This window comes from Dermatophagoides farinae, chromosome 1 (genome assembly GCF_024713945.1).
Source record: "Dermatophagoides farinae isolate YC_2012a chromosome 1, ASM2471394v1, whole genome shotgun sequence".
NCBI lineage: Eukaryota > Metazoa > Arthropoda > Arachnida > Sarcoptiformes > Pyroglyphidae > Dermatophagoides > Dermatophagoides farinae.
Window position 1 is genome coordinate 1719890 of NC_134677.1, and position 20213 is coordinate 1740102.

Sequence of the window (20213 nt, forward strand, 5' to 3'; positions counted from 1 at the left end):
TACCGCAGCCACTATTCTGTTAGAATACACAGTATCATTATCGTCTTTGTGTATGTGTGTGTGTGTGTGTGTGTGCCATTCAGACAAACTCTTCTCTCTCTGTATGTCTCAATTCTGTCAGATGAAGAAAAAAAAAATTTTTTTCCGTCCTTTTTCGCATGTCCCTTTTTTTGTTGAATATTTTTTTCCGGTGAAGAGTATCATCGGTGTATGAATGTCATCGATGAAAAAAACATTATATAACCAATATAACAACAACGAGGAATAAAGAAAAAACGAAAAATCTGGTAAAAAATTGTGCCGCGCAATAATAATACCCACGCCCTCCTGTCCACTTGCTTGATACATTTATTCTCATATTATCTGAAAACAACAGTAAAAAAAAAATATTTCTTGGTTATTGGTAATTTCCAACATTGGTCGTCTTGTAAAAATAAAAATTGGTAGATTTAGTTTTTTGTTTCTTTTTTGGTTGCTGTGTGTTTATGTGCCTCTTGTTGTTGTTTTTTTTGGGTATAAAATCATACTGATCTGTTGGGTCCATTGTGTATGTGTGTGTGTGTGTGTTTGGTTGGTTTTCTGGTATTTGCTACTGCTACACTTTTTTGTGTGTGTTTACAACGATGATCATGACGATCATACTTTGTTGTTGGTTGGGTATCCATATGACAACGAATTTAGAGAATTGTTTGAATGATAATATGATATATCCAACACACACAACTGGCAACAACAACAGCAGTCAGAAGAATAAAAACTGTTATTTTTATCTGGATACACATAAAAGATGACGACGACGACGACGACGACGAAAACCAAAAAAAAAAAAAAAAACGTGCAATAAACGATGATGATATCGACAAATAACCAAACAACCATAGCCATAGCAGCAGCAGTATAAGCGTCAATCTTCATAATAATAAAGAATTTTTTTTTATCAAAACGGCAACCACGGGACAACCAAACAACCAAACAAACAAACAATCTACTACCACCACAAACACACCACACATACACACATACATACACACATATCAACCAACCAACCAACCAATAAACTAACCAGAAATATACCAGAAAAAAAACCATATTGTATGACGATATTTTTTTGTTGTTGTTGTTGTTATTTATCCTGTCGAGTATCATCATCATCATCATCATCATCATCATTGATGGAATGAAAGAAAAAAAATTATTGCGAGCAATCACATTGGATTGATATCAGCCTAGAAAACGATACGATCACAACGTGGATTGTTTAATTTTTGTCATTGTTGTTGTTTTGCATTTACATTTCTTTCATCATCAACATCAAAAAAAAAAAAAAAAATTTTTTAGGTAAGAATTCTTAATTTCAGAATACAAATGTCCAAAATGTTTTCTTATTCTTCTGATTTATAGTGTACCTCGTCTTTGTTGTTGTTATTGTGGATCACAAGCTGATATATGAATCCGTTCGTTACACATGCATGTGTGTGTGTGTCTTTTATCAACAGAAAAATTTTTTTTTTGTCACATCTTTACACTTGATGACGGCTGAAAATAAAAATTTATCTTTTTACCAAAGTTTGATTATAATATAAACACATTTGCTTCCGATATTTGGCAATTAAACGACACACACACATATACGTCAAAAATTTACTTTTTTTTGTTGACAATTCATTTCGAATGTTTGTTTTTTTTTTTGTGTATGGTTCATCAATCGAATCATCATGTCAATTATTATAAACGGTGGACAACGAAAAAGAAAAAGTGCAATTTTGATTACCTAGAAAAAAAAGTGCTCCAAATATTTACCGCCTTTCAACGAAAAAAAAAAATAATATGCACTGGAAAAACAAATAATTTGGTGATTAACGATTTTTTTTTTCGTTTTGTTTTACCGGATTCACTCAATTCATCCTCAAACAATAATAATAATAAAGTGCCTTTATTATTTTCTCATTCTGTGTATTCTGTATCGATTTAAGTAAGGGTAAGTCATAATCATCATCATCGATACAATCGATTATTTTTGTATTGAGTATTTTTTTTTTCTTTTGCAATTTGAATTTTGAAATTTTTCAATTTAGCCTTGCTTTTTTTTCAAATAAATTTTTTTTTTCAATGATAATTGAGAATGATAAATGCTTCATATATGACGTTATGGATGAAAATAGAGATCAAATCCAAATAATAGTAGTAGCTGTTATTCCATATCTGCATAATAATTTGTAATTTGTTTCCTTGAAGTATATTGCAACGTATGAAATAAAATTTTTAAAAAAAAAACTCGTTAAAAACAACGATAATTACCATGGATGAGATATCAGAAGCTCTTGAGGTTATTTTTTTTTCTCCATTAAAAACCTAAGATAAATGTAAACCAAACAAGATAAACAATGACGACAATTGTGTAGAAATAGAAGGCCAAATCTATTTAGGTGTTCGTCAAACAATAAAACGAGAAAGAAACCGATTTTTTTTCATTTTGGATCGATTTGATTCAATTGATTTTCATTAGGATTTTATTGATTTTATGAAAGAAAATGGACATATTTTATCAGAAAAAAATGGCCAAGTTTACTGTAAATCGATCTATAATTGATGGGTGTGTTTGTGTGTTTGTTCATCTTATAAAAATATCCTGTTGCCAAGATGATGATTGCAACCTATTATCGATCATCTTCAAATAACAAAAAAAAATGTTGAATTTTATATATCTTGTATATAGTTAGAAGCCAGCCAGATTAATGTATATTTACCAGATTTTGTCAAAATAAATAAAAGATAATTTCTGCAAACATCATCATCATCATCATCATCATCAGCCATAGTGATGATGATTGTAAAATCATAAAACTAAATAGACACACCCACCTACCATAAAAAGATGAATAAACAACATCAATATCAAGAAATTCTGTTTAGGACTTGCTCATTATCGTTTACATATTTTTTTTGTCGTTGGGTGTGTATATTTTGAATGAATATATTTTTTTTTTTTCGTTGCAATTGCTAACTCTAGTAGTCGGTAATGTTGTTGTTGTTGTTGTTATTATTGTCAAGCTTGAAACACATTGCCATTTTGTTGAAAATGTTTATGTGCGTGTGTGTTTATTTCAATTCTCATTCTCTCACTTTCAAATATAATATATACAATAAATTCTGTCTCATTCTATATGCACACACCAAACACACGCATATTTTGTTCAAAATCATTTTTTCATCATAAACATAAACTTTGTGATCTGTTGCCAACAAACAAACAAACAAAAAAAACCAAATCAAAACAACAAAAAAAAACGACGTCAAGTGACGGAAAACCGAGAAAGATTAGAATAATTTAAACACAAACACAGTGAAAAATTTATTTTCACTTTTTCACTTAATTTTCTTTTTAAAAATTCTAGTCGATAGTTTTTTTCTTATTCTTCTTCAGATGATTCTTTCGTTCGTTTGTTTAATGTTTGATGTTTGATGTTTGATGACAACGCCCCGTTTAAAAGTTTTTGTTTTGTTTTTTGTTTTTTGTTTTCTTGTTGAATTCGAATGTTCTGTGTTTGTTCGTTATGCGCAAACGCATATCGAAAATAAAATTTCATTCGAATTTTTTTCCCTGTTTTTTTTTGCTTTGTTTTGTTTTAGTTTTTATTTTAAATGAATTTTTTTTTTAGTGAAACAAAAAATTATTTTTCTTGTTTTTTTTTCTTTTTCTCTCCATTTTTTTTTCACATAATCAACTCACCATCAAATCAAATTCCTATATTATATATATATATTCAACGAATGCTGCTGTTGCTGTTACTGCTTTTGTTTTCTGCTATTTGGAATGATGAATCGAATCAATGAACAAAATGAAAATGAAAATGAAAATTTCAAATTTGCATCCAAAATCAGTTTGTGTGTCTTGTTGTTATTATAATTATCAATTGCCTAATAATCGCCTTTCAACTATATTTGCCTATTTATCGCTGCTACTGCTGCTGTTGTTTATTATTGCTACTGTTGTTGTTGTTGTTGGCTTCTTTTTCATTCATACATACATATACAAACATTTAATACATCAATCATCAAAATGGTAGAATCGGGCCGATTTTTTTTCACTCTTTTTCACTTATTCTTCTTCAAAATTCTCATTATACATTTGTTGTTGTTGAAAATTCAAGAAGACAAGAATTGAAAATTCTATTACATACACAACACAACGAATAGTGAGAGAGAGAGAAAGAAAGAAAGAAAGAGAACCGCTACGCTTGAACATTTTTTTTTTTTTGCTGTTGCTATTGCTGCTATTTGGCTGCCCAGACGAGAAAATACGATTTCAAGCAATCCCCAAAAAAAAAAATCCGCCGAATATTCTTTCATCATTCATCGTTCATATCAACCTCACACACTACCATCATCACTCAATATACAAATATACACCACACACACACACACACACACCCATCATCGCCACCGCAAAAAAATTTTTTTTTCTGTAAAATTTTTCAGAAAAACAAAATTTTCAAAAAAAAAGAATTTTTTCTTTTCATCTCATAATTGCCTTTGCTGCTTGTTTGTGTGTGTGTGTGTTTGCTATTCGTGAAAAATTTTCATTTTCAAGTGAATCAAAAAAAAAATCAACTGTTTGTTATCATTTGTTGCATTTTTTTTTGTTGTTTTAATTTAATTTTTTTCTCTCTCTCTCTCTGGTTTCGTTTCATTGGCTAACTCTGATCTATCGATTCAATTTATCGTCATCAATTTTGGTGTTTTTTTTTGTCTGTGAATAATAAATATAATATATTCTGTGCATTTGTGTGTTTATCGTGGTTGTGCATTTGCTGTGCATTTTGATTAATAATAATCAATCAAATCATTCAATTCAATTATTCTTCCAACAAAAAAAAACAATAATTTCTTACAACAAATCATCTGTCAATCAATCAATCAATCAATTAATCATGTCGATTCATGTAAATCCATTACTTAATGTAAAAGATTCTCGTTGGCTACAATTAGAAGTATGTCGTGAATTTCAACGTAATAAATGTACACGTTCCGATTCGGAATGTAAATTTGCACATCCAGGCCCAAATGTTGAAATACAAAATGGCCGTGTTATTGCATGTTATGATTCGATTAAGGTAAGTGATAAGAATTGACATGACATTGAATTCATTATTATTGTTGTTGTTTCATCATCAAACGTATCAACGGACTTTTTTCTATCATCATGATTCGATCGAATAGGGCCGATGTAATCGTGAAAAGCCACCATGCAAATATTTTCATCCACCTAAACACCTGAAAGAACAATTAATAATTAATGGAAAAAATCATTTGGCCTTAAAGAATGCCTTATTACATCAAGTGCCATTTCAAACCGTTCTTACTGGTCAATTACCTATGGTAAGTGAAATTCTCTAGATTTTTGGCTAGAATTTTTTTTCTCGAGAATTTAAAAGAATTTTTAAAGTGTTTTTTTTATCCATCACTCTTCTTTTTATTCTTTGATTTTTTTTACGATCATATTACGATTGCAAAATTTTGTCGTTCAAACTATGTTGAAACGTAGTAAGAAAAGTTTTTTTTCAGTTTTACAAAAAAAAAAAAAATGTTAAAAGATAGAAACACATTTTTAGACATACATACACTAGATATATGTGACTGTAATGATCGTTATCATTCATTACTCTATTTTACAAATCATATGAAATGAAAAACCAAAATACTACATTTGACAAGCCAATTGCAAAGACAAAATTAATTGCCACATCATAATTAACTGTCATAAAGCTATTGCCACATTATTTTAAATTCTTGTAATTGCATGAAATTCTATTTTTTAAAAATACCAGAAAAAAAACAGATCATAAATTTCTTCCCCTTCTCGATATAGCTTTAGAATGATTTTTTCGTTTCCTATAATTAATTAATCATAGCTTATTGCATTTTTCATTCATAACTGCTGCTGTTGAAAAGCGTGAATATTTTCTCAATAAATTAAGGGTTTTGAAAAAAAAAATGTGGAGGAGCAAGGAAAAGAAGAAAATTTTTTTTGTCTTTTTTTTCTTGTAAATATGCCAAAATAAACATTTTATTTTTCGGTTTGTTTGTTTATTTTGATAACGAAAAACGCGATCATCTTGATACATAACTAAGAATCTAATGGATTGTATTGATTTTTTTTTGGCTTGCATGCTTGCTTTTTTCCACTTGAAACAATCCTAACATGATGATGATGATGATGATGATGTAAATTTTCCTGAATTTTTTTTCTGAATCTGGTCGTAACTAATCAATTTCTTTCATTCTTTCTCTCTCTTTCTCTCTTACTTTATCTTTTTTCTTTTTGCATGTTTGCCAATGTCGTTTCATTTTTATATATAACAAAAAGGTTGGTTCGGTTGCTCCTTCTAACTTGTTGAATGCATATCAAAGAACGAATCTTTTACATCATCATCATCAACAACAACAACAGCAACAATATTCACACCTTCCAACTACAACAACAATTCCTGCTTCTAATAATGTTGTTGTTCCATCATCATTGATGATCAATGGCTCTGCCACTAATTATCCAATGGCTGCTTTTACGAATGCAAATGCTTTGAATGGTTCATTGATTATACCTAATTGTCCTATATCAGCAAAGGTAAGCGGCTTGTATGTGTTTGTGTATGTATGCGTGTTTAGATTTTTTTCATGGATATTTCTGGGCACTATGACTACAATGATGATTTCGATCATAATTTTTTTCCCTATAATAGTTTTTTCTATTAATCAACAATTTACTGTGAATCGAACCACTTTTATATGGATCGATATTACTTTGAAATAATAATTTTAATAAATTTATTATAGCTATAATACCACAATAAACTAACCATTATTATTTCACTCTGTGTATATATTATATGTGCTCACCTTACCTCATCTTTATAGGCACCGAATCCTTACCTGACAAATTTGTCTGCCATAGCTGCCGCTTCATCTGCTTATGGAGCTGCTGCTTATACGACAACACCAGCGGCTGCAGCTGCTGCTGCTGCCATGTTGATGGCACCCGATCAATTTGGATCGTTTGGATTAACACCACCACCGCCATCAGCACCATCGGCACCAGTAGCCACACCACAATCGATACAAACTTCAGCAACAACAACAACATCGGCTTCATCGACTAATAATCATTTGGCCACAATGAATAATGCGAATGCGAATAAAATTCGTGCAGCTGCAGCAATTGCTGCTGCTGCTGCGGCTTCTTCCGGTGTTAATGGTGTCGGTAGTGTTGTTGATTCATCAAATGGTACAGCAACTAGTAATGCTGCTTCGCTCGAGGTACGATACCTTGTAAATGCACAATGACACACAAACACACACAGAATATTCATCACTAAATGGACAACTTTAAATTCAAAAAAAAATCAAAAAAAAAAATAATTCAATTTCAAATTATTAATAACCGTCTATATTTTTTTTCTTTTTCTTTTTTTTATTTATTGCAATTCATCAAATGATACAATATATTTTTTTTTAAAAATGTCGAATCATGGCACGGCCTTCGCCTGAAACAAAACAAAACCAAAAAAAAAAAAATTACCATTGCTTTGTGAATGCTTATGGTTATTATAATTATAATATATCAATCAATTGATGATGATATTGAAATTTTGAATGGCTTCGCACTTTCGATGGACTTTTCACAATCGCCTCTGATTGATTGATAATGGTGATGATATTGATACATTGTTATTATACACGATATAATGAAATGAATTCATTAACCTGTCAATCAAAAAAAAAAAAATTTTTTTCTTGGTCACATAAAGCCACCGGCACATGTATTGACGGAAATTAATGCTTCACCAATCAACACTGCTGCTGCTGTAGCTAATATTGCAGCTGTAGCTGTTGCGGCTACCAATGGACGCAAACGTACACGCGAATCAAATGATGAATTATTAATGGTCTCAATTTAAATCAATTAATCATTTAATTATCAGCTCTTTAATCATCATATATTCTTTTTATTTTTCTTTCAAACAGCAAATTTCCGGTGCATATCCAATAACAAAACGTCCAGCGTTGGATAAGAATGGTACACCATTATTTCATAATGGTATTACACCATCGTCATCATCATCAATACCATCACCGGTATCTGTAGCACATCCAAATGCAGCAGCGGCCGCAGCAGCATATGCTGCTGCTCTACATCATCATCATCATCATCATCCACAACATCATCAGACATTTGCAATGCCACAACCATTGGTTCCATTGTCTTGTAAGTTTTATTATTTAATTCATATGTTTGATCACAACTAATTTTTATTCTTTAATTTACATATCTAGTCTATTTTCCTCTCATAAGTCAGACAAATCAGATTCCTCGATATTGAAATAAGAGAATCTCAACATTTCAAAACAAAACGAAAACATCCTATCCCGGAAACGTGTCTTGTTTTTTTAATCGTTATTGTCTTATCAATCAAAAATATACTTAAACTTGACAGAAAATGTCCAAGTATTTTTCATTGTTTGTCTTTATGTTCTCTTCTCTACTCTTCTTTTCTTTAAATCGTCACCAGTTTAGATCGATTCAATTTTTTTTAGATTTCATTTTTCAAAAAAAATATGTGTCACTTAAACTACACAAAAATTCACTTTTGCCATTCGATCGTAATCATCATCATCGATCGATAATATTATTGTGCTTTGTGAATGAATAACTGCATTTTTTTCAATTTTTCATAAAGATATAACGATTCAACACATGAAACCATTTTCATTTCACACGACAAAGAGACATTCAACCATCATCCATACCGTTCACATGTCTGTTTTACTGTGATATATTATTATTATATTATATATTATTATTGTATAATTAATGTAAACGCAAAAAAAAATTTAAAACAAAAATGAAATTTAAATGTGACAGCACTTTTCCCTTCATCTACCTTATCATCATACGAAATCAACATACATACAGACACAAAGTCAATTCTATAGAAAATTGTCTTGAAAAAAGAATCAAAAATCAAAATCAAAATCGAATCGCCTTTTCATATGGAAGGAATATTCTAGTCCAAACAGTCAATGAAAATTGGATGGTTGTGGTAGTCGTGGTGGTGGTGGTGGTCGTAGTACAATGAACCAATCACCAAAGCCTTATCATCCATTTGACGGGTCAACCAACCACCAAGTAAACAGTCATAAAAGTCAACCCTTTACAAACAAAAAAAAAACAATTTTCTAGTCTTTTCTTTCTCTCTCACACATCAACATGGACACGAAAAAAAATCATACATCACTTAAATAATTAATGATGATGATGATGATGATTATAATTGCCTTTTGAAAAAAGCCTACCGAATTTTTTTTTTCATTCTCATTTTCTGCCTATATTATATATGATGATGATATATGAATTTATTCTGAATTTCAACGAAAATTTGTATTTTGTTATTTCAACTTATTATATGATTTATAATTTTGAAAATTTATTTTCAAACAACAAGAAAAAAATTGATATTTTATTACATGAAAATTGAAGTTGTGTGTGTAAACCAATGTTCCTTATGCCATCAACACACCCCAATGACTATTTGACTTAAACTTTTATCTAAAATTCTATTTGTTTTTTTTTTTTTTTGTTTGTTTCACCTTTTTTTCAATGATGATGATGATGATTGTACAAATTAAAAAAAAATGAATACTGATTTAACAGATAGAAAAAAAATTGAAAATCTTTATGTTTATGAATTTAAATTGTTACAAAAAAAATGTATGTTTGTGTTGGCCGGGTAATATTATTTTTTTTTTTTGGATTCTAAAATTAGAACAATACGCATGATCATTTCGATCACACAAGAAGTGTTGGGTAATTTGGACAATTTTTTTTTAATCACCATCATCATCATAAATTCATAAAATGAAAAGAAAAAAAAAATCTAAACAGAAAAAAAATGATAATGACGATGATGATGATGATGATGAACCATCAGACTAATAATATGAATCAACCATTTATCAATATAATGAGGATGATGATTATTATTATTGCACATATGATGAGAGATTATCAAATTGAAAATGGTTTTTTTGGAAAATTTTTTCTTTTCTTTTTTAGATATATATTTTATTATTTTGAAAAAAAACCATTGACGACAACAACAACGAATGGCTGTGATTAAAGATTCGTATCATTATCAATGTTTTTTTTTTTTTTTTTTTTTTTTTGGTTGTAGTTGATTAAATATGGTCGAATTTTTTTTTTCGTTTTGCTTTTTGCTTTCGAACAAACAAACAAACAAAAAAAAAGTTGGAAAATTATATGATAATGCACACACACGACATATAATTTTAAGTCAAAAAATGAAATTTTTTTTTTTAATTGAGCATACCAAAGCCATTGCACGTAACAAATTATCTCATTGTCACAAATTCTACAATCATTCAATGATGATGATGATGATGATGATAAAATAAGAGATATGACAAGGAATTATTATTATTATTTTTTTCGAATGTTCGAATTTGACCTCTATATATCGTTCGAATGTCGACCTATCGATATTGAAAAAAAAAGTCGTCCGTCATTTGATTTTCATACATTCGAATTCGAATTCATGTCATTCCTGATCATCATTGAATTGACATCTAGAAATATTAAAAAAAAAAAATTTATACAATTCATTAACAACAATATCCGGTGAAAATGTGAGACTCTACATATGTTTTATAATAAAGAAAAAAAAATCATCATCATTGGGGAGGCGAACATCATCATCATCATCATAAACTTCTGCCGACTAATAATTATTATCTCTCTTTTTATTAGTTTATGATAGATGAAATGATTTTCCGTTTTTTCATATCAACAATAATAATAATGATGATGATGATGATGATGATGATGATGGCAATGAATGGATGCGACCATCGTCACATATTGAAAACACCTACTTTTTTTTCATTTCAAAATGAATGTGTTGCAATTGGCTATCATAACAACAGCAACGATGATAAAGACCATCGAGATTTAAATCAAGAAGAAATAAAAATGTATCAATCAATCAATCAATCATTCGTTTATGGATATAATGGTGCCAATTGTAAATATAAATGAGAAAATTTGAATCATTTAAATTCAAAAAATACCGAATAACAAATCACACAATTTAGCCACTTTTTATTTTGGGCAAATTTTTTTTTTTTTTGAATTGAATGGCGTCGGCATCATCATTGGAGTATGCGCTGAATTTTTTTTATTTTGAAACTTTTTTTTTCTCATATTCACGTTCTGCATTCACTGTGTGGCGTGTGTGTATGTGTGTATATATGTCGAATGTCCTTTTGGCGTCCGAAATCAAATTGCAAAGTCAGATTATTATTATTAACAATTGTTGTTGGTTGTAGAGGCATTGAGAAAAGGCATAAATTGATCGACCATATATACAGTGGTAATAGCATTTAAAATAATTATACAGTTAGAATTTGATCCCACCTTTCAAAATTGTAATGGGCGCCTTCATTTTTTAGTTTATATAAAAGCAATGAAAATCATTGTAGTTCTCTTTATAATCTCCTGTTTTTTGGCTGTATATTCGATTTTGTTATTCGTTTTTGTTTGGTTTTTTTTTCATTCGAAAAATTGTGTTTGTGTGTATGTCGAACGACAGCAGCAGCAGCAGCAGCAGCAGCAACAACAACAGCAGAAGCAGCATATTAGAATTCATCATTCAACAACAACATCATCATCATCAACAACAACAACAGCAACAGCAGCAGCAGTAGCAAAATAATAACGAAAGTCGAATTCGAGGATCTCTTCTTGGTGTGTTTTTTGTGTTTGTGTGTGTGTGTTTTGTATAGTAGGTTCTTTATATTTCTTTTTGTCTTTCAAAAAAAAAAAAAAAATAATATTTCAATTCTCTTCTTTTTGGTACTCAGTTTTATGTGTGTGTGTGTGTGTTTGTGTGTTTCAGAATATATATATATTCTTTATAGATTTATCATTGAATCATTTTCTCGTCATTCTTATTTTTTTCCGCATTGTGTTTTTTTTTGTTTCTTTTTCAATCCCAAAAATAGGAATCGAAATTGATTTAGAACATCAAAAATAATTATAAAACATCAATATAAATTTTAATATTCAATTCGTGTAAATCAAGAATAACCAGAAACCGAAAAAAAATGGCAAACAAAGAAGAAAAATATTGTGACAAACAATCCGGATGGCAAAAATTCTGTAAATTTCTATGGAATTCAGAAACTGGTCAATTTTTGGGCCGTACTGGTGGTAGTTGGTGTAAGTTATTTTTTTCCCCATTAATCATTCTGTCTCTGTGTTCAATTTCCCTTTTCCTAATCAATGTCCTTCAATAACCGTTGACTATAATTGAAAAGTTTTTTTCAATTGTCGAACGTTTTTTTCCCAAATGACATGATATTTTAATTCGACCTTGATGCCATTGCATTTCGGCTATTAATTTCCAATCATTTTTTTTTATTTCTTTTCTCTTTCAATTCAATTTTCATTTGTAGTCAAAATCACCGTTTTCTACATCATTTTCTACTTATGTTTGGCTGCTTTCTGGGCATTAATGTTGTTGATATTTTACCAAACTATCGATTATCGATCACCAAAATATCAATTAGCAGAGAGTAGAATCGGAGCCAATCCAGGTACATTTGAATAATTCATCGTTTTATGATTGATAGCTTAAATTTGAATAGAAATAATAAATAATTTCAAATTTTATCATTTATAGGACTCGGTTTTCGACCAAGGCCAAAAGATGAGAACATTGACAGTACATTGATTTGGTTTAAAAATGGCAACAACGAAGAAAACTGGAAATATTGGTCAGAGAGTCTACAAGAATTCTTAGAACGTATGCATTTTAGATTGTATTCATCATTAATGTTTTTCTAATTAACCATTTTTTGTTGATAAAAATAGCATACAAAAAATCAACTATCGATGCTGGTGCTCATGTTGAAAATTGTGGCGATAACCAAATGGCTAGTGAAGGCAAATTCTGCCATTTTGATGTCAATGCTATTCCAAGTCAATGCTCGGTAGAAAATCATTTTGGTTATCAACGAGGAGATCCTTGTGTTTTGATCAAATTGAACAAGGTAAAAATATTCAACATTCATGATCAATGAACCGATTAATTTTTTATAACAAATTGAAAATAAAAATAGATTTTCAGCTGGAAACCCGAAGGATTTACGGATGAAGAATTGAGAGATACACACATTCCTGATGTCGTACGAAAAAGCTATCCAACTCGTCTCAATAACGCCAGTCAATTGATCTATATCACTTGTGAAGGCGAAGTATGTGTTACATAACCTTATATTGAAATTGAGAACACCAAATGTTAATTGTACACCTTTTTTAAATTTCATTTTGTATTAGAATGCTGCCGATAAAGAAAATGTTGGTGAAATTGAATATTATCCACAACAGGGAATTGAATTCAAATATTATCCATTCACTAATCAACCTGGTTATCTATCACCATTTGTTTTTGTTCATTTCAAAAAACCACAACCCGGTGTATTGATCAATATTGAATGTAAAGCATGGGCACGTAATATTAAACATAATCGTATGGATCGTGAAGGAAGTGTTCACTTTGAATTATTAGTCGATGGATTCTAAATTATTTGAAAAAAAAGAATAACAAAATTCTAAACTCACATACAACAATATAAACAATTCATATTGATGGCACTTTTGTTTCACACAACTTTGCTCTCTTTTTCTTTCACTCTATAATATATATCCTTTCTGTTCTGTTGTTCAATTCTTACTATATACTTTATAAAGTTCGCTAATTATTATTTCTTTTTGTTGATGTCAAATTTTTTTTTTAAAGAAAAATTTGATTACCGCCTAAAAAAAGCCCAATCAAATCAATCACACACACATTCAGATCCACTATCCAATCAACCACTTATCAGACGTATTTGCTTTTCATTTTGTTTTTTTTTTCTTTTTAGTTTTATTATTGATTAATTGAATTTCAAATCATATTTGAAATCACACTATTCTCCCCATTTACCTATTTCCTAATTTTATTATTATATTATCAAATTTTTTTTTCCAAAACACCGTATATATATATAGAATTTTAATAGATGTTTTTTTTTCCTAAATAGAGAGCATTGTTATTCATTTTTTTTTCATTTTATTTTCAAATCAAAAAAAAAAAAACGTTCATTATTTGCATGATGACCAACAACAACAACAACTGATGGATGGATGGATTAAATTATTAGATATCGTCGTTGAAATGTTGCCTATCAAGATTTAAATATTATAATTATTAATTATATTATGCACAGTTATTTGTTATAATTCGCAGCAGTTTACATAACAAAATATAACACTTACAGAATATATAAAATTCTTTTGAGAAACATTTGATGATTCACACATGCAAACACACACACACACACATATATACAGATAGAAATGTAAATAAAGAAAATGACAAAATTAAATCTTTTTTTTTGTTGTTGGAATCCATCAATGGTCAATGAGTCAATCAGTTCCGATTTTTTTTGTGATTGTGTGTGTGTGTGTCAGTGTCGGTGTGTATAGATTATTATGGGAGGACTATCATTAATTTGTTGGAAATCCAAACAACACCAGAAAAGAATGGTATTTTATGATCACTGTGAAACAAATGAATAAATGAAAATAAATTAGAATTGAAGCAATTATTCATTTCGGTTTATTTACCTTTTTTTAAGGTCAAGATGTGTTTCATTCGCACTTAGAATGAATAATGGAAACAAGAATGCAAAACATGCGGTGTTTAGATAATAATTTGGAAGTGAATGTGTGACTAAAGCTAATGGCAGTCCAAATCCAAAAAAATATGGCCACATTCGTTCAATATAATGAAGTCGTTTATATAATTCCCAGCCTGTATTTTTGAAAAAAACAAATTGATTTTCATTTTTTTTCAATTTTGATTTTTTTTTTTTTTTTTTGATCTTACCCATATTGAACCATTTATATTCGAATGAATAAAGTGAGTATAAAAGGCTTGTATGTAGAATACTCAGAATTTGACCGATAAATCCAATCGGAAAAAAATAGAATAGATTGGCCTATGAAGAGCAACAAGATGATTGAATTTGATGAGATTAATCAATTCAATAATCAAACCTGTATCAAAAATAAAATCTGTATCAACATGCTGAACAATGTATCAGCGATTAATTTTGAAATGCTTTTGAAAGCTTGTGGTCTGCCTCTGAATGAAATATCGGCTATATCCTATTTATAAAGAATTTGTATATAAAAACAATTTTTTTCTCAATGATAACTAACTTGAAACCATAAGGCAGTCACTATACGACTTATAAATATTAATGGTAAAACCCATAATGCCGAAAAAAGTGTGGACAATGTTGATTCAAGCCATGACCATGTTGCACCATGTTGTTCTTGTGAACCAAATATAAATGTAACAGCCATATTTAATAGTATTAAAAAATAATTAAAAATCATCATAGAAAACTATTTATGTAAAAAAAGAAATCCAATGTGAATCATTATTTATAATTAATAATTTGAAAATTTTACCATTAAAAGGCCACCAAGTAGGCAACATTGTCGTATACGTTTAAGAACATTAGTTGATTTTGGACTTTGATGTTGTTGTGTCAGTACGGTTGTTATCACATAGATACCAAAGAATATTGAATCATAAAGGCCATCTTTGAAACCACATATTATTAGCTATTATGAACAAGAACAAAAAAAAAATTATTATTATCATTCATTCATTTGGGAAATTTGTATAGATTATTTACCTTTAAATTATCCATATTAAAATTCGCCTATTCAAGCAAAAACATTCATCCATTCAATTATTATCATCATTATTATTATTATTATTGTATTGATTATGAGAATTTTTGTTTTTATTTGATCACAAAATGTTCTGAATTTCGAAACACGATGAACGATGAAGAAAAAAAGTCGAAAACAAAATAAATCAAACAAACAAAAAAAAAAATAAGAAAAAATAAATCAAAACAAAATAAAACTACGTCTGTTTTTGTGTGTGTGTATGTATTCAACCTCAAACACAAATGAATTTTCGGAAAAAGTTTTTCTATTAGCTACGACATTCGTTTGTATGGAAACTTTTTTTCGTTCAGTAGATACTTAAAATTGTCATCACATCACATGTCGATGATGATGGATTAATGATTGATTTTAAATAAAAAAAAATCATTAAAAAATCCCATTAGATTTCTAAAAATGCGTATGTCATACATTCTATGTTCGTCATCATCATTATTACATCGACAATCGATAAATAAACTTAATTTGATATCGAAATTACGTTTTATACATCAAAATAATCAACAACATGTAAAATCATCAATAATAAATAAATATGGAAAATTGGTCAAACCATTTTTGTTTACAATAACTGCATGTGGTGCATCATTCACCATTGCAACTATAGCTCAATATGAAAATGATCAAAATGATTTTCATAGGAAACAGAAACGTTTTCAATCATGGAATCCATATAATAGTCATCAGGAATTATCGTGGTTTCAACAGGTTTGATTTAGGTTTCCATTAATGTTGAATCATGATCAATCAATTTGAATAATTTGTGTGATAGATGAAAAATCTGTATTGGGATTCACGTAAAGATGGTTTTAAAATATTTTGCTGTATTGCCGCATTGAATGGCCTTGCATTTCTATGTTGGCGTATACCACGATTAAATCCATTGATGACCAAATATTTTATCTCTCGAATAGATACTGGTAAGTTATTGATTCGATTATCGATAATTAATCAGTTGTTTTTGTTTCATAGGTTCGATACGAATTGCGCCAATGATTTTATCAAATTTTAGCCATTATTCAATTACACATTTAGCCATGAATATGATTGTTTTGTATTCATTCTGTGATCTTGGTGTACATCTTTTTGGTCGAGAAAATTTTCTTGCACTTTATCTTAATGCAGGTTTGTTGTTCGAATGAATTCGAAATTTGATATTTCATCGTCAATTTATCAATTCATACAGGTATAATATCATCATTTGCAAGTTTTGTACATAAAGTGATTATTAATTCAACCGTACCTTCATTGGGAGCGGTAAGCAATATTTTCATTGATGGTTTTTTTCTGCTACATTTAATTTTCATTGATTTTTTTTTTAAATAGAGTGGTGCCATATTAGGTGTATTGGGTGCCACTTGTCTTGAACGGCCCGATATCCAATTGATGATCATATTTCTACCATTCTTTACATTCTCATCATATACGGCACTTAAAAGCATTCTATTACTTGATGCATTAGGAATCATTTTACGGTGGGAATTTTTTGATCATGCAGCACATATGGGTGGTACACTTTTTGGAATGTAAGTTAAATTCATAAATTTTACCACATTTTGAATGATTGCCACATTATTTTTTTTTTTTTTTAAATCACAGGTATTATTCAAGTTCAATACGGCAATATTTTTATGATAAAAAAAGGATAATTCTTAAACAATGGAAAAAATTTAAAAATCAATTTTAATATATCGTTATTATATAAAAATTAAAATGAAATTTATCCAATATTTTTGGCATAATTTGAATTCCAATCACGAAGAAAAATGCTTTGAATTTGATTATACAATGATGTTGAATGTTTTGAATTAGTAGTAGTTACATTCATAACGATACCTACACCAGCCGTATTAACAAAATAATCGGCTGACCAATTTGATGTGCCAATATAGACAACTTTATCGGTGATCATATATTTATTATGATTAACTTCAGAATATGGAATCGGATTTTTTATAAATGGACACATTGGAAATGTAAATAATTTTGTTTCAATCGAACCATTCAATGTATTTTCATTATCACCATCATTCAAAGCCTGTAATGATTTCAAAAACAATGACATATATGGTCGAGTATCATTCCAATGGCTTGCCAATAGACGAACATGAACATTTCGTTCCCAAACGGCACGTCTCAATGCATTATCAATAATAGGCCAATAATGAGATTTTTTTTCATATAAAAATAATGGATAATAATCCATGACTGCTATGTAAATGAATTTTTCTGCTTCATTGATAATATCAATGATAGCATCCAGATCATTTGTACGAGTTGATGAACAAAATTGTCGTGGTGATGATGTCAAAAATATGCTATATTCATCATCATCGGGATTTATTTGATTTCTATATGGATTAGTAACATTATATCGGGCATCATAGATTGATGGCCATGGCATGGGTATTACCGAATTTTGTTCACCCATCGACCAATAAATATCGAAAATTTTCAACAAATCTTCAGCTAATTCTGGATTATTTTGTATTATGATTCCCAATTCTTTGACATGTGTTAATGAACGCCAATCCATATTGGCACTACCGATGTAGAAATCTTTTCGATCAACAATAATAAATTTTGTATGTAATACACCAGCACCAATCAAACGAACAAAATTTACTCTTCGTATTTTTGAATATTTTTGTAATAATTTTAAATCTTCATTGTTGTCATTGTCATTGGATTTTTCATCATTAACAGCAATTCTTAATCGTATGGAACGATTTTTAGCAGCATCAATTAATGCTGCAATGAATTTTTCACCTTTTTTACTTTCAGGAACAGGATTTTGCATTACATCTTTACCGAACATTGTCCAATACATTGATGCAATATCAATTGAATGATTAGCCGAATTAATCAATTCTAACCATGCATCAGCTGTTGGTTTGGATTTATTCTCATCATTATAATTCAATTCATGTGGTAGTGTTTCAACAATAAACGAATGACGAGTAAACAAAGTTCCAGAAACTAGAAAGATTATCATCATCAAAATTAATAATATAAACGAAACAATTGTCATTGGAAACATGATTGTTGTATACAACTGATCTAACATATAAATATCGTTCGTTTTTAAATTATTGATTTTCATAAATCAAACATTAATTATCTTATCGCTATAAATACAAGTGCGCGGAATGTGATAATTCAAAAAAAAAGAAAGAAAAAATATTTATTCAATTTAAATAATATATGTTCACATTTGTATTGATATTTTTTTCCCCCCACTAATTTCTAATCATAGAATGAGTTTTTATTTTTAAATAAACATTGCCAACCATCCTAAAATGAACATCATACCACCAATTGGTGTGAATCGTACGACCAAATTATTATCAGTGATGGCATTACAATAACATGTTCCAGAAAATATGGCAATACCACCAAGGAATAGACTACCAACCTGACAGAAAAAAATAATCATTAGTAAGTCTTTTGTTTTTGTTTTTTTGCAATCAAATATATTGCATTCGATTAATTTTTTTCATTTAACCACATACCAAATTAGATCTACGTACAAACGGTGTTGCCAATAATGCCAACGAATGATAAAAATGATATTTATTGGCCGTTTCATAAATTGCTCGTTTTTCTGTATTTTTCAATCCTTTAAATAAAAGAAAAAAAATCCAATTAATAAATGATGAGTAAATAGATCCATGATTTTAAATTACCATGTGCTCCATATGCACCCATAACAACGGCTGCAGCACCGGTAATAGCAGCAATTTTTATCCATGGTGATGATGAATAATATTCGGTAATTAATTTGAAATCCAATTTAGGTGTTGCAGATTGTGTGGCCATTTTTTGACTTGAATAATTTAGATAAGAAAAACAATGGTATAATAGATCTTTTGGAATATTTATGTATGATTGAAGAGACGACATTTTTTTATGCTCGCCAATTTATTTGTAAGATAATCCTCGTATTTGTTAGCAACAATCAAATCAAACAAATAATGTGATAAATAAAAAAACGCCACACAAAATGATGTAATAAATGTAATCAATAAGTGATGAAGATAATCGCTTGTTGATTATAAAATTGATTTTGATTGATTAATGTATGGATTTTTTCGAATTGTCAATGAACAACAAATATATTCATTAAAAAATGAGTTTGTGAAACTTACGGAATTTTAATCACTTTTTTAACGTAATTGTACATTTGACAGTGATGATATTTTAAAAAATGGATGGAATGATGGAAAAAAAATTATGATGAGCAAATAAATGATGATTTCGATTGTATCGATTATTACCAAATACAAAAATTTTTTGTTTTTGTTATTTGAAACGCATTGAAAATAATTAA

General features: G+C 29.1%; 6 protein-coding genes across 21 annotated transcripts; 3 read left to right on the plus strand and 3 right to left on the minus strand.

Annotated features, from left to right (window-relative positions):
• The first annotated feature begins 816 nt into the window (after nt 1-816).
• On the plus strand, nt 817-9728 carry LOC124492002 (uncharacterized). Of its 11 annotated transcripts, none has more exons than XM_075735345.1 (9): nt 819-1338; nt 1402-1978; nt 3883-5114; nt 5221-5379; nt 6368-6625; nt 6916-7314; nt 7806-7943; nt 8023-8263; nt 8332-9728. In XM_075735345.1, the coding sequence occupies exons 3-9, from the start codon at nt 4932-4934 to the stop codon at nt 8376-8378; spliced, it is 1425 nt and encodes a 474-aa protein (XP_075591460.1). In that variant the 5' UTR covers nt 819-1338; nt 1402-1978; nt 3883-4931; the 3' UTR covers nt 8379-9728. The 11 variants fall into 11 exon arrangements, with proteins under 11 accessions (XP_075591466.1, XP_075591460.1, XP_075591462.1 ...); XM_075735347.1 differs by having other exon boundaries at nt 4068-5114; XM_075735351.1 differs by lacking the exon at nt 7806-7943 and having other exon boundaries at nt 817-1338.
• A 1823-nt stretch (nt 9729-11551) lies between these two features.
• LOC124492916 (sodium/potassium-transporting ATPase subunit beta) lies at nt 11552-14502 on the plus strand. 4 transcript variants are annotated; one of them, XM_047055938.2, is made up of 7 exons: nt 11552-11818; nt 12076-12292; nt 12529-12669; nt 12756-12878; nt 12947-13125; nt 13195-13329; nt 13412-14502. In XM_047055938.2, the coding sequence occupies exons 2-7, from the start codon at nt 12178-12180 to the stop codon at nt 13655-13657; spliced, it is 939 nt and encodes a 312-aa protein (XP_046911894.2). In that variant the 5' UTR covers nt 11552-11818; nt 12076-12177; the 3' UTR covers nt 13658-14502. The 4 variants fall into 4 exon arrangements, with proteins under 4 accessions (XP_046911894.2, XP_075591468.1, XP_075591470.1 ...); XM_075735353.1 differs by having other exon boundaries at nt 11561-11855; XM_075735355.1 differs by having other exon boundaries at nt 11561-11837.
• On the minus strand, nt 14200-16294 carry tank (EI24 domain-containing protein tank). 2 transcript variants are annotated; one of them, XR_012832494.1, is made up of 8 exons: nt 15826-16294; nt 15596-15751; nt 15341-15529; nt 15176-15286; nt 15006-15117; nt 14744-14930; nt 14393-14676; nt 14200-14298 (listed from the first exon to the last, which is right to left on the minus strand). XR_012832494.1 is itself a non-coding variant. In XM_047054104.2 (7 exons), the coding sequence occupies exons 1-7, from the start codon at nt 15838-15840 to the stop codon at nt 14607-14609; spliced, it is 840 nt and encodes a 279-aa protein (XP_046910060.1). In that variant the 5' UTR covers nt 15841-16294; the 3' UTR covers nt 14200-14606. The 2 variants fall into 2 exon arrangements, 1 of the variants encoding a protein (XP_046910060.1); XM_047054104.2 differs by having other exon boundaries at nt 14200-14676.
• Nucleotides 16182-17637, plus strand: rho-7 (rhomboid family intramembrane serine protease rho-7). Its single transcript, XM_047054107.2, has 6 exons — nt 16182-16591; nt 16656-16803; nt 16856-17008; nt 17070-17140; nt 17210-17409; nt 17483-17637. The coding sequence occupies exons 1-6, from the start codon at nt 16280-16282 to the stop codon at nt 17568-17570; spliced, it is 972 nt and encodes a 323-aa protein (XP_046910063.1). The 5' UTR covers nt 16182-16279; the 3' UTR covers nt 17571-17637.
• LOC124491466 (5'-3' exonuclease PLD3-like) lies at nt 17549-19048 on the minus strand. Its single transcript, XM_047054105.2, has one exon. It carries the CDS (start codon nt 18984-18986, stop codon nt 17604-17606), a length of 1383 nt encoding a protein of 460 aa, XP_046910061.2. The 5' UTR covers nt 18987-19048; the 3' UTR covers nt 17549-17603.
• A 3-nt stretch (nt 19049-19051) lies between these two features.
• LOC124491468 (transmembrane protein 256 homolog) lies at nt 19052-20157 on the minus strand. 2 transcript variants are annotated; one of them, XM_047054110.2, is made up of 4 exons: nt 20032-20157; nt 19570-19709; nt 19396-19502; nt 19052-19298 (listed from the first exon to the last, which is right to left on the minus strand). In XM_047054110.2, exons 1-4 carry the CDS (start codon nt 20064-20066, stop codon nt 19155-19157), a joined length of 426 nt encoding a protein of 141 aa, XP_046910066.1. In that variant the 5' UTR covers nt 20067-20157; the 3' UTR covers nt 19052-19154. The 2 variants fall into 2 exon arrangements, with proteins under 2 accessions (XP_046910066.1, XP_046910065.1); XM_047054109.2 differs by lacking the exon at nt 20032-20157 and having other exon boundaries at nt 19570-19919.
• Between the last annotated feature and the right edge of the window lie 56 nt (nt 20158-20213).